Raw genomic sequence first — 18,213 nt, forward strand, 5'->3', positions numbered from 1 at the left:
TCACAACATTTATTTCCATCAAGAGATGCATTAATGTTTGGCTGAGATTGTGTATTGACAGTCAAAACACGCTCTACTCCAGCACACCCAAATACTTTCGATGAGGTTATGGTCAGGACTCTGGTGGCCAATTGATTTGTGAAAATGATTCCTCATGCTCCCTGAACCACTTTTTCTCAGTTTGAGCCTAATAATTCGGTAACACTTTATTTTACAGTGTCTTTGTTACATAATGTTACATATACTTACCATAGTAATAACAGTAAATTATGCATAATTACATGCAACTAACCCTCAACCAAATTCTAATCCTGCCCTAACCCTATAGTAAGTACTTAATATTACACAGTACTTAAATATATAATTACACTGTAACAATGACACCTTAAAATAAAGTGTAACCTAATTCTTGCAAAATTGTCATCCTGGAATATGGCCATGGGGCGATGGGATCTTCTGTAATGTTTGGTTGTTTAAGAAATGAAAAGCTACACTGTATTAGTTAGAGATAAAATAATTGTTACCAAACATATAACATGCCAGAAATGTATTGATCACTGCAATAATGATCCAATTCTAGATGTTTTGGTCAACCAGTTTATTTAATATGAATAATATTTAACAGATTATTATAAAAAAAAAAAAAAGAATGTTGAAAAGATTGTTTAAAAGATATTGTTACAACACTAAATTTGTATGGTATTTACTGACAGAATATTAGTTCATAGCAGAATTCAGAAGCAGATTTTTTTTAATTTCAGTGGAAAATTTAGGTTAACATACTGTACCTACCTAAAGTGTTACAAAATCATCAAACTTGTAAATGTATCTAATAACCCTCTGAAATGTCATTAAGCTTGTTACAGAGTTACCAGACAAATCTGCACCAAGAATCATCGGTGACAGATAAACGTTAAAATGAGAGATAACATTAAAATAGGTCTAAACTATTTTAATGAAAACATAAAAGACTGTAACTCACATAAACGGTAACTGTAGGCATGCTAATGTTATACAATAATAGATGTTCCTCACTCTTCAAAGCAATATGCAATATTAAGCTTTAGTTAAATCATTTTAAAATGTTCACTGTAGAATGTTGCATGTTGTGTGTTGGGCCTTAATCTCTGTAAACCCAAGCAGGAGTGTATTTCTGAAGGAGTGCCTTTAATCTGTTTAATTTATGTATATGTCCTCTCATTGGCTGTTGAGTGTCTTTGAATATTTTGTTGACATTTCAGTTTGTGTGTCATCTGCAAGTATTTGAGTGTTAATTTGTATTTATCAGATTTTAGGATTGCATTTGTATGGTCAGAGTATGTGTGTGTGCCTGATCAACCCCAAGGGCTTTTCGTTGTCTCTAAAACAGTCAGTGCTTTTAGGATGGAGGACATCAAAAATAAAATGACTTCATGAAACAAAAACCTTTCGCAGTTTTGGGATTCTTTTTTTTAATGCTCATACTTGTCTAACACTATTATCACCTTCTCTTTCTCCATCCCTCTCTTTGCTTTGTAGTTCCTCTTTTCCATTTAAATTGAGTTCTGAGTTCTTAGTTCTTCACTGCGTTTCCTGTCAATCTCTTCAAGTTCACAGATTTTCTGGAAGAAATATTTCATACAATTAACAACAGAGTTTAGAACAAAATAGCTTTAGTTTAAGACTAAGAAACAGCTAATAACAAACACACAAAACTATAAAGATACATACAAAAAATGTGATTCAAAAACAGGACATTTCACTGTGGTGCTATAAAACTAACTTCATAATTTCTCAGGTTTTTAGACAAACTGTGGGTCAAGTCGCATTTAAAAACTGATGATGGCTGGTGACATTGCATGAGTATTGGCTGTTATGTGTTATGAGCTTATGAGTTTGTATCCTCACCTGAGAGACCTCTGTGTTGATGAGGTGCTGGTATTGGTCACCTTTTCCCAATGCCATCATCTCCTCTAAAAACTGCCTCCTGTCCTCAATCTCATCCAGAACTGTTGGTAAGAATACTATTGAGCTCCTTATCAAGGTCATTAAAGTGTCTCTGTAAACATGACTCCCCCTGCCTCCCTATAAATTATGATTAATAAACTGAAATAAAAAAGTAAATAAATAAAAAATTAATAAATAATTCAATATACAATCAGTATCATTGAAATCAGATCACTCAGATGAGAAATGAACAGCAACTGACTGTCTCACCCTCTTGGAATCTGTCTATCTGTTGCTCTCTTCTTTCTGTGGAGTCTCTTTGGGAGTGAGTTGGCCCAGCATCCTTTTTACCAGTAGAAAGAACATTTTGTAGCCTTCTCTTCTCTTTCTCCAGATCCCCTAGAGAGAGAGAAGAATCAGCAGAGAAGGATGGAAAGATCTTTGTTGTTACACTTGTAAAGACTTCTGCAACAAACACAGGTTAGATGAATTCATGTAGGCTGAAAATGTACTGTATACAGATATTAAACTACACTTTTACAAAACTTGAGGAAGTTTTTGTATGTGAAGCCCCGCAAGACCCAAATAATATACGGATGTGGCATTTATGTCATGTTTTCGCTCTTAACTTCATGAAACATGCTCCGATCGTGGAAAATGGCACATCATTATTTACAGCAGATTCTCACGATTTAAAATAACTCATCATCATCTGTCAATTAGATCTAAAGATAGTTATAAAAAGTTATAACATAAAACCCCACAGGCACACATGTAGCTAAGTAAAATCAAACTTAGCTTTCACGTGGCATTTACGCTTGCAATTTTATGAAACATGCACAGATAATAGTATGGATGTTCCCGATTGAAATGAGTCCAAAATCAACATAATACATTGTGTTGATCACGAGATACAATAGAGGAGCAACAATTTTAAAAATGCCTTCAGGGTGTCAAGGGCTAAACAAAAAGGCTAGCTTGGTCCTTGAGCCCACTTTTTTTATATTTTATCAGCAGTTTATCAGAAGTTTCTCAGCATGAGAATTTCCAAATGTAATGAAGTTTTCTATCAAACAATACTTACCTTTTGACTCACCTTGCTATCACCTTGCTATTGTTTTGGAGTTATGAATCTTTACTTTTTATTTAAAAAGTTTGTCATTCAGAAAAAAAAACTAAAAATGCCTTCAGGGCTTAAAGGGTTAATTATTTTGGGCTCCTAAGTTTGTCTCACAGAAATGCTGTGGCTTTATGCAAGCCTGGTGAATGAACATAGATTTTTTTCCCTTCTGCCCCACTTTACCAGAAGCATACTGGTAAAGTAGTACACTATATCAAGTTGTTTAAAGATGAGTTATGATTTCTGTATTAACTTACATTGAAATAATAAGTGACAGTGAAGTTCAGTTCAATGCAATTGTGAGTAGTATAGAGCACAATGCTGCATACATGCAAAGAAATGCATTTGAAAATCTAATGGAATTTAATTAATCTAATCCTTCTGTCAATCCTAAAGACGAAGGGCATCTCAGGAACCGCACTCCAATGGTTCAAGTCTTACCTCTCAGGTTGGTCCTTTAGGGTGTTGTGGAGGGGTGAGGTGTCTAAGACCCAACATCTAGCTACTGGGGTGCCTCAGGGCTCAGTGCTTGGACCACTTCTCTTCTCCATCTACATGACATCACTAGGATCTGCGATTCAGAAACATGGCTTTTCTTATCACTGCTACGCTATCATTCCAGCCTGATGATCTGACGGTAGCTGCTCGCATCTCAGCCTGCCTGACAGACATTTCTGGCTGGATGAAGGACCACCACCTTCAACTAAACCTTGCGAAGACAGAGCTGCTTGTGTTCCCGGCCAACCTAACACTACACCACAACTTCTCCATTCATCTAGGTTTGTCATCCATAACTCCATCAAGGTAAGCCAGGAACCTTGGAGTTGTGATTGATGATCAGTTGAACTTTACAGACCACATTGCTAGAACTGCCCGGTCCTGCAGATTTGCCTTGTACAACATTAGGAGGATCAGGCCCTTCCTATCAGAGCATGCTACACAACTCCTTGTCCAAGCACTTGTTCTATCCAGACTAGACTATTGTAATGCTCTCCTGGCAGGTCTTCCAGCTTGCACTATCAAACCTCTGCAACTGATTCAAAATGCTGCAGCTAGAGTGGTCTTTAACGAGCCGAAGAGAGCACACATCACTCCTCTCCTCACAAAACTGCACTGGTTGCCAGTTGCCGCTCGCATCAAATCCAAGTCACTGACTTTTGCCTACAGAACAACCACTGGCTCTGCTCTGCTCTATGATCTGCCTAACTCAACCAGAGCTGCTGAGGTCCGTGGCCATTTTAAAAAAACAGCTGAAGACGCATCTTTTTCGGCAACACATAATCCATTAATACTGACACTTTATCTTCTATTCTATATTATCTTTCTTTTTTTTTAAAGAAAGTGAATGTACTAAGTTAGATTAAACTGGGAGGGGTCATAGCACTTGGATATTGTTGTCCTATTGTTAGTTTCACTGCTTCTATTGTTCTCATTACAAGTCTCTTTGGATAAAAACGTCTGCTAAATGAATACATGTAAATGTAATGGGGAAAAATAGCAGCAGCGAGGAAGAATTGGGTGATAAAGAATATAAGTATATTTTTTTTACTCACGTGTTGCACTAGGCTGAAACTTTTCTCGTTTGTAATTATCTCCAGCACTACATCTTTCTGCACTGCGCCTCAGCTGGTGACCCATCAGTGGGGTCACTCTGGAGACTCTGGGCTCTGACTGCACTTTTTTCTGCTCAACTGGGGTAAAGGTTAGTGGAAGAGCGCCCCCATCTGATCAAACAAACACAAAACGACAGTGTTAATGGGCATAAAATTGCCAGGACAGTTGTAGTAGGATATTATAAAATCTGTCACCTGAACTCACTTTTGAGCTGATTATTGATTTGTTTCTGTTGAAAGTCCGTTAGACCAGACTTTTGCATCATTACTACAATGAAACAAAACAAAAACAACACAGATGGAGCCAAAGAAAAGATAAAAACAAGATATGCATGATTGTTGGAACACGCTCACACACACGAATAATAGCCTATGCTTTACAGGGACTCTCCATAGGTGTAATGGTTTTTATACTGTACAAACGGAATATTATATACCCTTACACTAACCCTATCCATCATAGAAAACTTGATGCCTTTTTACATGTAAAAAAAAGAAAAGAAAAAAAACCAATTCTGTGTCATTTATAAGCTTGTTTCCTCATGGGGACCTCAATTTAGGTCCCCACAGTGACACGAGTTCCCATGAGCATTCAGGTTTAAGTCCCCACCGGCATAGAAAAACATGTAACGTTACTTATTTTTTTACAGTCTATGAACGTTACACAGTAAGTTACGCTCGTACACTCATACACACACACACATTGTAATAACTGTCGTGTCTCTGTTCTGTAGTTAGTGACTCTGGGCTCCTTATATTTTGATCCGGTGGCCATCATTCCTGCAAAACAAAAACACTTTACTTTTTTACCATAAACCAAGAAAGCTGGTATTTTGGTCGTCAAAGGTTTACTCCATAGACTGTAAAAAATAGGTTTACTCACGTTACAAACGCAAAAGCAGCAAAGCGGTTCCTATGGTAACACACTCAAAACATTTAAGACCGGGGATAATCCAGCAAAGCAGAGACCACCAGTCTAACAAAGAAAGCTGGACAAACTCTTTGTGTTTTAGGGTTGCTTTCGAGATGACAAATCCACACGAATTAGATCTGATTCAATGTTTTGCAAAGCTCGATATAAACGTTCTCCGTCATGTGATTTCGATCCTGAGTTGTTCACAATGTGTGACGTTTCAGGCGAACATCCAATCGCCTGAAGCAAGCAAGAGAGACATCAGACTTTAGGGACTTTGATACTATTCACTTTCCGCTGAAGATGAAGCTATTTGAAAATATACATTTGAAAATAAATGGGCTTAAATGAATGAATGAATAAATAAATAAATAAATACATAAATACATAAATAAATACATAAATAAATAAATAAAATATCCACCACTGCTGAAAGAAAAAACAAAAAATTCTGAATACCAACGAATTACGTAAATTAGAGTTTAGTCGACAACGAAGAAAACAACTTGGTAATTTTAAAATCTTTAAAAAGCTTTATTTAGAACGTATTCAGAGCAGCGCCATGACAGGTGATAGCGAGGCCAGAGTCCCTTTCTTGTTTAAAAAAGCACTTTTTACTCGTGTTTGTAGTTCCTCCTCCAAAGCACAATGGGTTGTTGGCAATATTAGCCTTTAGTTTAGAGTGTACACGGATCCACACTTCGAAAATCCACCGGAAATAGTAGACCATCCGGGGACTTCTGGCATACTCTTTTCAACATATATGCTTTGGGACAGACTTATTTTAATCTCACACACTGTTTCTGGATAGTATGGATATTGAGACGCACACTCTAGGCTAATATTGCCCACAACCCATGAGTAAAAATATCCATATTTAAAACTTTATCGACTAAAATAACTAGCTTCCTAGTGTTGGAAACTTTATTCCTTCATCGCAGCATAAACCAGGAGGCTTGAGTTGGATCTTTTAAGCAGAAGAAATTCTTTATTGAGATCTTCGCGGCTGTAGTTTTTTCTCAAGTCTGATCATAGTATTCATTGTAATTATACTTTTCAAAGAGGGGAGGGATTACATAGAGGTGGAGACTCTGAATAAAGCATGTAAATGAGTATACAGGTTTAGGTAACACACCCTGGCCTAGACTGAGGGTCTGGCCAATCCTAATTCAATCAGCATAACAGTCTATTGCATTGCTAATCCAATCAGCCTAACGATTCAACATCTGGGCCAGGGGCTCCGAAAGCCATTTGGGCTCCGAAAGCCATTTGCAGAACAAAAGGTGAGAGTCTCAGTGATCTGACTCATTTAACTTACAAATAGAGAAAACAGGACTGGCAGAAACTGTTGATACCATTATCCTAACCTAACCTAACCTTAAAGGAGAACTCGGTAACTCTAGCGAACTCTACTCACTTCTTCGCTGATTTTCCCTTTTGTTGTCGCATGTTTTCCCCACGAGCTCCCCCTACAGCTGTGGGAGGGTGTATATTTCACAACACGGTCGTAAAAAACTCACTTGCGGCGGCCTCCTCCCCCTCTCTACCGCTGCTCATGTGCGTTTGTTTTGATCGGAGCAAGCCAACTGTATCGTGTGGAGCTATGTCTACCGAGGTGGGTAATCTGGTAATACATCATACATGCGTGTTTGTTTATGTCGAATTGCCGTAAAGCAATTTGTGTTTCGCGCTCGTTCTCATTCTCGTTCTCACTTCTCACGAGACTTCCAATTTCTATCTTGCCGGGACGGTAGTCCCCAAGTTGCAAGGTTGGTTTTCCGCCTGGGAACGCTGGGGGGAGCGGGGAAAGTCACCAATATCACCAGAACATGTTGTTTAACCATCCAAATGATTTCTAGACAGTTTTATTACGTTAAAAAGTTCTCCTTTAAAATGCTAAATTCAATGTACTCAACTTTTACTGTTGCAACCTAAATTAAACATTTAATAAATTTGTAATACAACATTAGGATGGCTTGAGGGTGAGTAAATCATTGGGTAATGAGCATTTTTGGGCGAACTATCCCTTTAATTTAGTGAGTATACCGTGATTGACAACATGGGGTCTCAAGCCACTGCCCCTTTTGTCTCAAGCCCCATGGATTATGTTAACTGGTATGGTGATGACCAGATCATATGCCTGAGCCCCTGGCACTGAATAAGCGTTCAGTTCAGATTGATCAGCGGTTCTGGGAGTTCATTATGGGGCAGTTGGGCAAGTAAAATAAGGCACCATGAAATGTAAAATGGGGAAAGTTTGAAGTGTAGCCCTCTTAGTCATAACCTAGTATAATAGCATGATATAAAATAATGGCGGAAAATTTCAGTTTAGACAATGTACTTTGTTGTACATTTTAGTTGTTTAATGGAGTTAAAATATGTTTTTAAAATGTTGTTTATGATCTTTCACTAACTGTTTTCACTAAGTGTCAATGATAGTCTTTGATTGTATGCCAAATGTAACAATTTAGTCTCATCTACTTAATTATAGTTGAAGAATAAGGATCTTTGGTCTTATGTATGTCACTGGTGATTCATTGTGTCACTGGTGTTACTGTGTTTTTTTCACATTAAATAAAATGTGTCACATGTGACATGATAATAATTTTACATCCAATAAATTTTGTTACACTCAAGAGTTTAACTTCAAAGGATTGCATCATTACTTATTTATAACTGTTTTTCAAATATTTTCATTGTTATAGCAAATGCATGGTTGCGCAAATGAACTAACATTTAATCACTCCTTTAAAATAAATAAAACATTATCTCCGTATTTTTTGCATTATCATTATTTGTCTGTAACTGACTGCATGTGCTGAAAAAAAATAGAAATAATATTTCATAAAAACCTTTAATATTGCCAAAGTAAGGTAACACTAGTGAAAAAAAAAATATTTGTACATGCGGTCTTTGAATAAATGCACAAAAAAGATAAAAAAAAAATATTAAGCTGTCATTTGTGAATTTATGTGTATTCATAAAGTCAAAGGGTAATCTAATAATGTGGTCTAAGTTAAAATTTTAGAAAAAGAAATACATTTTGTGAAAGACCCGCGACTGCAGATCAACGTGCTACTGCATTTCTCTCCAATATGATAAAATGAAATGAAATGTGGAGGATTTTAATTGTGACAAGATGACTGACAGGCCAGTTTACTGTGACAGGATGTGTGCCAGGATGCGACAGAGAGCAACCGTTAAAGACGCAATTGTATGACGTAATAGTATTTCCCAAAGCTTGTGTACTCTTTTGCTACACACTCAAAAGTATTTACTTTTTCTTCACAAAAAGAGTACACACTTTTAGGGCGTAGTTTAAGTAGGCAAATTGGGCATCTTCTTTTTTTTTTATCTGTTGTATAAATTGCGGTTGGCAAACCAACTAAAAGGTGCAGTATTGGATTGGAGTATGGAGCACAACTTGGTTGAAGACACTTGGTTGAGAAGAAGAAGAAGAAGAAGAAGAAAAAAAACTTTAATTAAATATTTTTTACCAGTCCTGTATCATTCAAAATTCAAATAATTCCTCATGAATTCTATCAATATTTTAAAATGTATACGATGTTTAATTGGGAGCCAAACCAGTGTTGATAGAACCGGGCTAATATGGTCATTCTTCCTGGTTCTAGTAAGAACTCAAGCTGCTGCGTTTTGGACCAGCTGTAGTTTATTTATTAAGCGTGCAGGGCAACCACCCATAAGAGCATTACAATAATCTAGCCCTGATGTCATGAACGCATTAACTAATTGTTCCGCATTTGTCATTGAGAGCATATGACGTAATTTAGATATATTTTTAAGATGGAAGAATGTGGTTTTACAGATACTAGAAACGTGACTTTCAAATGAAAGATTTGTATCAAAGAGCACTCCCAGGTTCCTAACCGACAACGCAGATTTGACAGAGCAGCCATCAAGTGTTAGACAGTATTCTAGGTTATTACGTGAGGAAGTTTTTTGTCCAATAATTATAATCTCTGTTTTTACAGAGTTAAGTAGTTGGAAATTACTAGTCATCCAAGTTTTTATATCAGCTGTGCATTCCGTTAATTTTGTGAATTTGTAAGTTTCGTCAGGGCTTGAAGAAATATAGAGCTGAGTATCATCAGCATAACAGTGAAAACGAATGCCATGCTTCCTAATGATACCTCCCAAGGGTAGCATGTACAGAGTGAACAGCAAGGGTCCAAGTACTGAGTCTTGTGGTACTCCATACTGAACTTGTAATCGATAAGACATCTCTTCATTTATTGCTACAAACTGATAATGGTCAGATATGTATGATTTAAACCATGCTAATGCAATTCCACTAATGCCAACATAATTTTCGAGTCTATTTAAAAGAATTTTGTGGTCAATAGTATCAAATGCAGCACTAAGATCGAGTAACACTAATAGAGAGATACAACCACGATCGGATGATAAGAGCAAATCATTTGTGACTCTAATGAGAGCTGTCTCAGTACTATGATATTGTCTAAATCCTGACTAGAAATCCTCGTGATCCAGATACCATTTCTTTCTAAAAAGGAACATAGTTGTGAGGATACTGCCATTTCTAGTATCTTTGATAGAAAAGGTAGATTCGAGATCAGCCTGTAATTGACTAATTCTGCAGGATCAAGTTTTTTTAACAAGCGGTTTAATCATAGCCAGCTTAAAAGTTTTTGGTACGTATCCTAATGACAAAGATGAATTAATGATATTAAGAAGAGGATCTATGACCTCTAGAAGCATCTCTTTCAATAGCTTAGTTGGTATAGGGTCTAACATACTGTATATGTTGTCGATTTAGAAATTCTTCATCTCCTATAGCAATGAATGAATAGAATTTTTCCTCAGGGAAACTACAATGCACTGCCTGATGCGATACTGTAGTAGACGGTTGCATAGTTATAATTTTCTCCCTGATATTATCAATATTGTAAGTAAAGAAAGTCATAAAAGTCATTACTGCTGTGCTGCTTGGAAACGTCTGGGGTTGAAGCTTTATTTTTCGTTAATTTAGCCACTGTTTCAAATGAATACCTAGGGTTTTGTTTATTTTCTTCTAATAGGGTTGAAAAATAAGCAGATCTAGCAGTTTTTAAGGCCTCTCTGTACGCAATGATGCTCTCTTTCCATGAAATGCAAAAAAACTAGTTTTGTTTTCTTCCAGTTGCGAAGCGCATTGAGTGTGCTCGTTGTACCACGGTGTTGAACTATTTTCTTTAATCTTCTTTAAGCGCAAAGGAGCAACTGTGTCTAAAGTGCTGGAAAAGAGTCAAAAGTTTTTGTCGCAATATCGAGTTCTTCTAAGCTATCTGGGATGCTGAGACGATGAAACTGATCAGGAATATTATTAATAAAGCAATCTTTGGTAGCAGAAGTGATAGGTCTAACATATTTGTAACACGGAGTCGGCTTTACAGCCTTGGCTAAATGAAGTATACACGAGACTAGATAATGATCTGAGATGTCATCACTCTGCTGCAGAATCTCAACGGCACCAACAAAGATTCCATGTGACAATATTAGATCTAGAGTATTATTACGACAATGAGTAGGTCCAGACATGTGTTGTCTAACTCCAATAGAGTTCAGAATGTTTTTAAATGCCAATCCCAATGCATCTTTTTCGTTATCTACATGTATATTAAAATCACCAACAATTAGGACTTTATCTGCAGCCAGAACTAACTCTGATAGAAAATCAGCAAATTCTTTGATAAAGTCTGTATGGTGGCCTGGTCTCAAATCTCAAACATGATTTATCATTTACATTAGATAGGGTTACATTAAGCACCAACACTTCAAAATAATTATATTTGAAACAAGACTTCTCAGTAATTCTGAAGATATTACTATAAATTACAGCAACACCTCCCCCTTTGTCTTTCAGACGAGGCTCATGTTTATAACAATAATATTGGGGGATGGACTCATTTAAAGCAATGTAATCGTCTGGTTTTAGCCAGGTTTCTGTCAAACACAGCACATCTAGGTTATAAACTGTGATCATATCATTAACAATAAGTGCTTTTGAAGTAAGGGATCTAATATTCAGCAACCCAAGCTTTATCATTTGTGCATTTGTATTATATTTGTTTTTTATTTGTTGAACATCAATAAAAATGTTACCCTTAAATGGGTTTGGGAGTTTTTTTGTATTTCCTAATTCGGGGTACAGACACATTCTGTATACGATGATGTCTAGGTGAAAGAGTCTGTATGTGATGGGATTTATCTGACCTCAGTGACGTGAGACAGACGGCAGACGGTTGGTTTAGCCAGTCTGTCTGCTTCCTGACCTGAGCCCCAATTCATGTTTAAGCTCTAAGACTATGAGCCATATTACAAGAGAGAAGAACAGCACCATCCCAGGAGGGATGAATACCATCTCTTTTCAACAGGTCAGGTCTGCCCCAAAAACGTTTCCAATTGTCTATGAATTCTATATTATTTTTGAGTGAGGACAGTCTACTAAGGATCTTATCACTCCGAACATCATTAGTGCCGACGTGAATAATAATCTTAGAGAATTTACGATTAGTATTAGCCAGTACTTTTAAATTTGCTTTGATTTCAGGCACTCTGGCTCCCGGAAAACATGTGACTATGGTGGCTGGTGTATCTATTTTTACATTCCATGTAATAGAATTGCCAATAACTAGGGCACTTTCTGTCACAGTTCATGAATTCACTGCCTTTTCCTTGTCTCGTGTGATTGTTGTGTTGTGTGTATTATTAGTGTGGGTGTGTCCTCCAATCACTGCTGATCATCAGCGCCAGTCATCATTAACTTGCCTATATATTCTCTGTGACTGGTGTCATCTGTTGTCAGAACGTTGTGGTGTTACCGGTGTCTGTTCCTGTCCCGTTTTGGCTGTCTCCTGTGATCTTCATTCCTGTTGGATTGTTTGTCGTGTCTTCACCTCCGATCATCTTCATCACTCTTCTGGATTCGGACTCATCTTCATCCACCACCCATCACCAGCCCGGTTGCCCGTCGAAGTCCCTGCGTCACTCTCCCGTCCCAGTGTGTCGTAAAGTGTCTCATGGTCACCCAGTTGTCCTGCTGCACGGGCTCTACAGCCGGAACTGAACAATGTACAGAGTTCACTAAGCTAGTCACATCCAAAGCAGTATCTAAAGCCCTTGCATTCTTACTATCTTCGATTAAAGTTTGGATGCGTGTCTCTAGTTCTGAAATCTTCTCCGTCAGCCTGACTATCTCCCTGCATTTATCACATGTAAAGCCCTCAGTACTGACAGAGAAGGCTATACTATACATGTGACACGAAGTGCAAGTGACAATAACAGGAGAAGACATTACTCACGATGTTTGTTGACTGATCCTACTTACCACAGTTGTTTAATAGACTCATAAAAAGCGCGCGAGAAAAAAAGACGCCAAGCACGGATGGCAGGTTAACAGGCTAGCGATAACGATTTAGATAAAAGCTATGTCAGAATAATGTGATAGGCAATATTAGACTATATCTAATATATGTTGATGAGTAAGTTATATTTAGCAATATAAACAAAAAGGAATGATAGTAAATAGAGATTCAAAACAGAAAGCTATACGGAGCTTACAGACGCAAACCAGCAGCAAGGCAGACAGGAGCAGCAAGTTACGACCTACAGTTCTTGGAGAATTAAAAAGGCAGTCTGGAGGAGAAAGTTCCTTTAGAGCTGAAAAATCACCAGGGCTGAGCCAGGTCTCCGTCACAAAAAAAGAGCTTGAGCAGTAAAAAAGTAATTTATAATTGTGGAGAAACGAAACAAAAAAAAAAAAAAAGCTGTACTGTGCTGATGACGAAATTCGCGTCATGTGCACTGTGCACATACCCTTGTGTACATGTAAAAACCGAAGTATACTTTTGGCTTTAGAAAAATCAAGCTACATGCATACTCTGCTGATGATGAAACTTATGTCATGGGGGCTGTACATGTCCCCTATGTATGTGTGAAAGCCTTCCAATTGAGAAACACCAGGAAGCATCAATTTCAGTATTGAGCACCATACAGGGTTGCCAGATTACCCCATCATTAGATCCTCATCCGTTTCCCTTACCCTCTGTTCTTTTATCCACTATGGGGTCCAGGGCGTTCAGTTGTGCTGCTCCTCGTCTCTGGAATTCACTTCCACAATTTGTACAAGAAAGTGATTGTCTTACTACTTTTAAATAGCTTTTATACTTTAATAGCTTTTTCTGATCAATTTAAAATCTTTTATCTTAATGTTAAACAACTGTTGCTTTATTGTATTGCTGCCTTGTATTCTATGACTGTCATTAAGTTGTAAGGTGTCTCTGGGTGCTTTGAAAGGCACCTCTAAATAAAATAATAATAATAATAATAATAATTCGTTACATTTATATAGCGCTTTTTCTGAGACCTCAAAGCGCTTTACATAGATGGGGGAATCTCCTCAACCACCACCAATGTGCAGCATCCACTTGGATGATGCGACGGCAGCTATATTGCGCCAGAACGCCCACCACACACCAGCTTACTGGTGGAGAGGAGACAGTGATGAAGCCAATCAGTATATGGGGATGATTAGGAGGCCATGATGGACAGAGGCCAAGGGCAAAATGCATTATTATTATTATTTAAAAAAAGAAGGAAGAAGTATGGCACGCTTCTTCTTAGCATCAGTTTCATGGTGTGTTCAGCATTCACTAGGTTGACTGAATTACTACCAGCCACGTTTTTGCAACTGGCATACCCAGAGTAAGCAAAGTTGGGTTAATTAACCAAGAGTTCATGGTTTGTATGATGGTATGTAAACCTTGGTTTTTGGCCCCCCGAATATTGGTCCAAAGTGGGCCAACTGGGGCCTGAGGAGTGGTTATGAACAAAGGCGGAGTTTACTTGAGTCAGGACACCGCTGCTCATTCCCCATGTTATTACATACAAGCCAATTTCAACATTTAAGACATAAAAAAAAAATGTTCAGCTCAAAACTCACTTTCAGACACCAGTGAGTGTTTAAAATAACATCCTTGTGATCCGTTGGGGATTCTGATCACCATATCAGGCAGAAATATATTTGAATGCAATGCTAAAGGCTACTTATGCTAACGCGGTAATAAATACATATGTTTATAAAAAATACCAGATACTGCTTTAAGAACATAGACATTGTGTATTTATTTGGTTTAATATTTTATCTGTCTTTTCTCTGTGCCTTTGTTGATACCGGACAAAGCATCCGCATGTCATAAAAAAACATGCACTACGGTTAATTTGTGAGCTCCCTCTGTTGCTCTGGCTGAAAGTATAGTGAGACGGGAGAGATCGCATTATTTCGTGGAAAATTAATAGAAATGCTCACTCTTTCTTTCTAAGGAAATGTGACAAACATGATATTTTGTCAATATTTTTTCTAAATGTGTAAGCCTTTGGACTTAAAAGCCTTTATGGAGTTTAGTGCATTCCTGTGATAACAAATAAATGGAAGCAGGTGCAAGCGTATTGGTGTGTGTTCTCTTTTTATGTTAAATGGTACCAGTTTGATACAGCATGATTGATGTGCGCTCCTGACAGCAATTAATAAATTACTGTCACTGTAACATTTAAAAAAACATTGGTCAAATATTGATGCTGGATTCGGAAGTCTTTAAGTAAACATTTGCATCTGTCATGCTAATTTTCATAGGCGAACCTACATTGAGTGGGGGCCCCAGGCAAATGAGGCCCTTCTAAAAGATTTTTTTTGTTAATATATCTTCATTACCTAGAGATTTAATTATACAACATACAAAAAGTAGTCAAAACACATCTAACAGAACATAAATTGTTTATTCTTTACAACATTAAAGTGCTTATTTTTAATTAGCCTAACGAAATGTCAATCATCTTTATAATAGAAGATACAATACAATACAACAATCTTCAAGATACAGTACAATCTTCATGTTAATAACGGATTGTCACCTTAAAAAAGGTCATTTGTGTGGTGGTGAAAGGGAACAAGCAATGATCCTACATATAGAAATATATGGTTAGCATCTTAATTTAATCTTTATTTTATTACTTTATCAACTAATTATATTCCGTGCTCAAGCGCACACATAAAGCTTGCTGCAAAACACCGGCAAAAGTAGGCTAATGATAATAAATGTGTCAGGAAAAAATAATGAGACATTTTAATTGTTTATTAATAAACTAGTGTTTTCTGAGCCAGTGTTGGATGCAAAGATATAAGTTGACGATGCTGACTCGCCATCTCCCAGCTGTATAGTGGAAGCACCTTTAGAAAGAAATGCACCTTTCATACGAATTACATAATCAGAGGGTATTTGCTTTCGATTCAAATTTGTTCGTTTAAAAGTAGACATTTCAAGCTTTGTATAGATATATTTTTCATGTCTGTGAGGAAAGTATACGCTGACTTTTTTGAGACGCGCTCCAGTTCACGGAGATCGAGACTGCAGAAAGCGCGCCCTGTTTGTTTTCTATATTTTACAAAAGCACAAGGTTTTCTTGTTATTGTGAGTTTACACAAATAAAAGTAGTTTCGAATGATGTATTATTTTTATCTGCACAGGAGTATTTTGCAAAAATGCAAGTGATCGCACAGGCGCCTCCATGTCATGCAGTAAGCTCGCTCCACACTCCGCACAAACACTTGGATATGCGCCTAATAACGAACATTTATCTAGGTTAACCTTATCTAGGTTAACATAGACTGAGCGGCTATGCCAGACGGATTATCCTCTTCATGTTTAACAAATCAAATCATGCTTTTACTACCTACCGCAAGTAAGCGCTGCGCCAGTTTGAAAAAGGCAGCCGAGGTGAGGCGGCAAAAGCATAACCAGTACAACGAGAGAGGGGGCCCCACTAAAGGGGATGCAGAGATGTTGCTGCATCTTTATATTAACATTTCTGATTGTTTAAATGATCAGCCCTCGGGGCCCCCCTCAAAATGCAGGGCCCCAGGCATATTGCGACACCTCTGCTCATTTTGATATCTAGCTAGTTTTCAGTCAGCTGGTGAAACGGTGGGGTTGTGTGACATCGTTCAATGGAGGCGTGTTAAGGCAGGTTTTAGGGTAGCGCTCTGGGGTGCTTTCGGCCCGACAGTGGAAACGGAACTTAAAGGGATAGTTCAACCAAAAAAGTACAATAAGCCCATGATTTACTCACCCTCAAGTCATCCTAGGTGTATATGACATTCTTCTTTCAGACGAATACAATCGGAGTTGTATTAAAACATGTCCTGGCTCTTCTCAGCCTTATAATGGCAGTGAATGGCCATTTCTGTTTTGAAGTCCATAAAAGTGCATCTAGCCATCATAAAAGGGCTCCACACGGCTCCGGGGGGTTAATAAAGGCCTTCTGAAGCGAAGCGATGTGTTTGTGTAAGAAAAATATCCATATTTAAAATTTTATAAAGTAAAATAACTATCTTCCGGCCAAACGAACATACGGATTTGACTTAACTGTAAACTGCAACTTTAAATAACCATTGCTGTGGTTACCTGGATTGTCAATGCATGTTGAGACTGCACTTCAGTTCAGAGCATAGACTGTAAAAAAATTGGTTCAGAGGCATGTCTGTTGGACAGGATGAATGGAGGGTATGAGAGAGGGATTCAGGGAAGGTCTTGGGCTGCATCTGAAATCGCAAAGTTCCCTATATAGTAGGCAAAGTATGTGACAAAAGAAGTATGTCCGAATTCACAGTACTATAGACAATACTATACTACACAGTACAATACACAATAAAAGAGGCGGCAAAAAGTAACCGGATAACCTACTAGAGATTCTGAAGTGTGCATACAATGGACACTTTACTATCCCATGAGACCACAGGAGAGGATTTGTGAATGGCAGTGAAACTACACAACTGATGCTGGAAGGTTACGTGATGATGAAAACATGGCGAATGTAATACGTCCAGATTACATTCATACTACACACATTCAAATTATACAGTGTACTTTGTTAGCGGTTGTGGAGTAGTTATTCCAAAAAAGTACCTACTCAAGAGAGTATGTGATTTCGGATGCAGCCAAGGCTAAAATGTCATTAGTTACACAATTCATTGTGTATTTGTTTGTTTGATGTTGTTTTGATTTCTCTTGGTGACAACATGTTGTTTTTAAATGTGCTGTAGAACTAAATATGATTAAGTCCCTAATCAAACACACTTGATTCAAATCATCAGCTAGTTAGTAAAAGCTCCATGACTTGAAATGGGTACATCGAAAAACATCCAAAAGATGAAATCCAAATGCCATTTTTGCACCTTTGGGGAGCAGAGAGGGAAAGGGGTGCTGCACTAAGCGTTGTTCCATATAAAAGTGAGTAAATTATCCCCTTCATAAATGCCCTCTCTCCTCTTAATACCACCCATTTCTGACTAGCAATAGCAATTAGTAAATCATGAGTCATGGATGAGTTTCAAAAGGCTTATGTCCCACTCCAACTTCCTGTTTCAATAATAAAATACACACAAACAATGTTTGTAATATGACTTAGTTAAGCCTGGTATGAAATTGCCCGGTTATGTTTCCCAGAAACCTTTCCCAGAATTTAATTTATCATATTCTAAATTTTCACAAGGAACCAGACAACATTTGTCTACTACATACATTTCACTTTTCTACCACTGCCACTAATGGGAAATCAAATCAAAC

General features: G+C 37.6%; 1 protein-coding gene across 1 annotated transcript; it reads right to left on the reverse strand.

The window, feature by feature from the left end:
* Positions 1–735: 735 nt before the first annotated feature.
* Positions 736–5,814, reverse strand: cUnh22orf23 (chromosome Un C22orf23 homolog). The gene is made up of 7 exons (XM_084426100.1): positions 5,543–5,814; positions 5,362–5,439; positions 4,865–4,927; positions 4,600–4,770; positions 2,197–2,325; positions 1,888–1,988; positions 736–1,601 (listed from the first exon to the last, which is right to left on the reverse strand). The coding sequence occupies exons 2-7, from the start codon at positions 5,435–5,437 to the stop codon at positions 1,533–1,535; spliced, it is 609 nt and encodes a 202-aa protein (XP_084282226.1). The 5' UTR covers positions 5,438–5,439; positions 5,543–5,814; the 3' UTR covers positions 736–1,532.
* Between the last annotated feature and the right edge of the window lie 12,399 nt (positions 5,815–18,213).

Source organism: Rutilus rutilus, assembly GCF_951802725.1.
Source record: "Rutilus rutilus genome assembly, chromosome: 12".
Taxonomy (NCBI): Eukaryota; Metazoa; Chordata; class Actinopteri; order Cypriniformes; family Leuciscidae; genus Rutilus; species Rutilus rutilus.

Coding starts and splice junctions, on each gene's coding strand:
- cUnh22orf23 (XM_084426100.1), bottom strand. CDS start 5,437: ATGATGGCCACCGGATCAAAATATAAGGAGCCCAGAGTCACTAACTAC. Junction 4,928..5,361: donor GACACGACAGTTATTACAAT/GTGTGTGTGTGT, acceptor GTTTCATTGTAG/TAATGATGCAAAAGTCTGGT. Junction 2,326..4,599: donor GTTTCAGCCTAGTGCAACAC/GTGAGTAAAAAA, acceptor CTCTCTCTCTAG/GGGATCTGGAGAAAGAGAAG.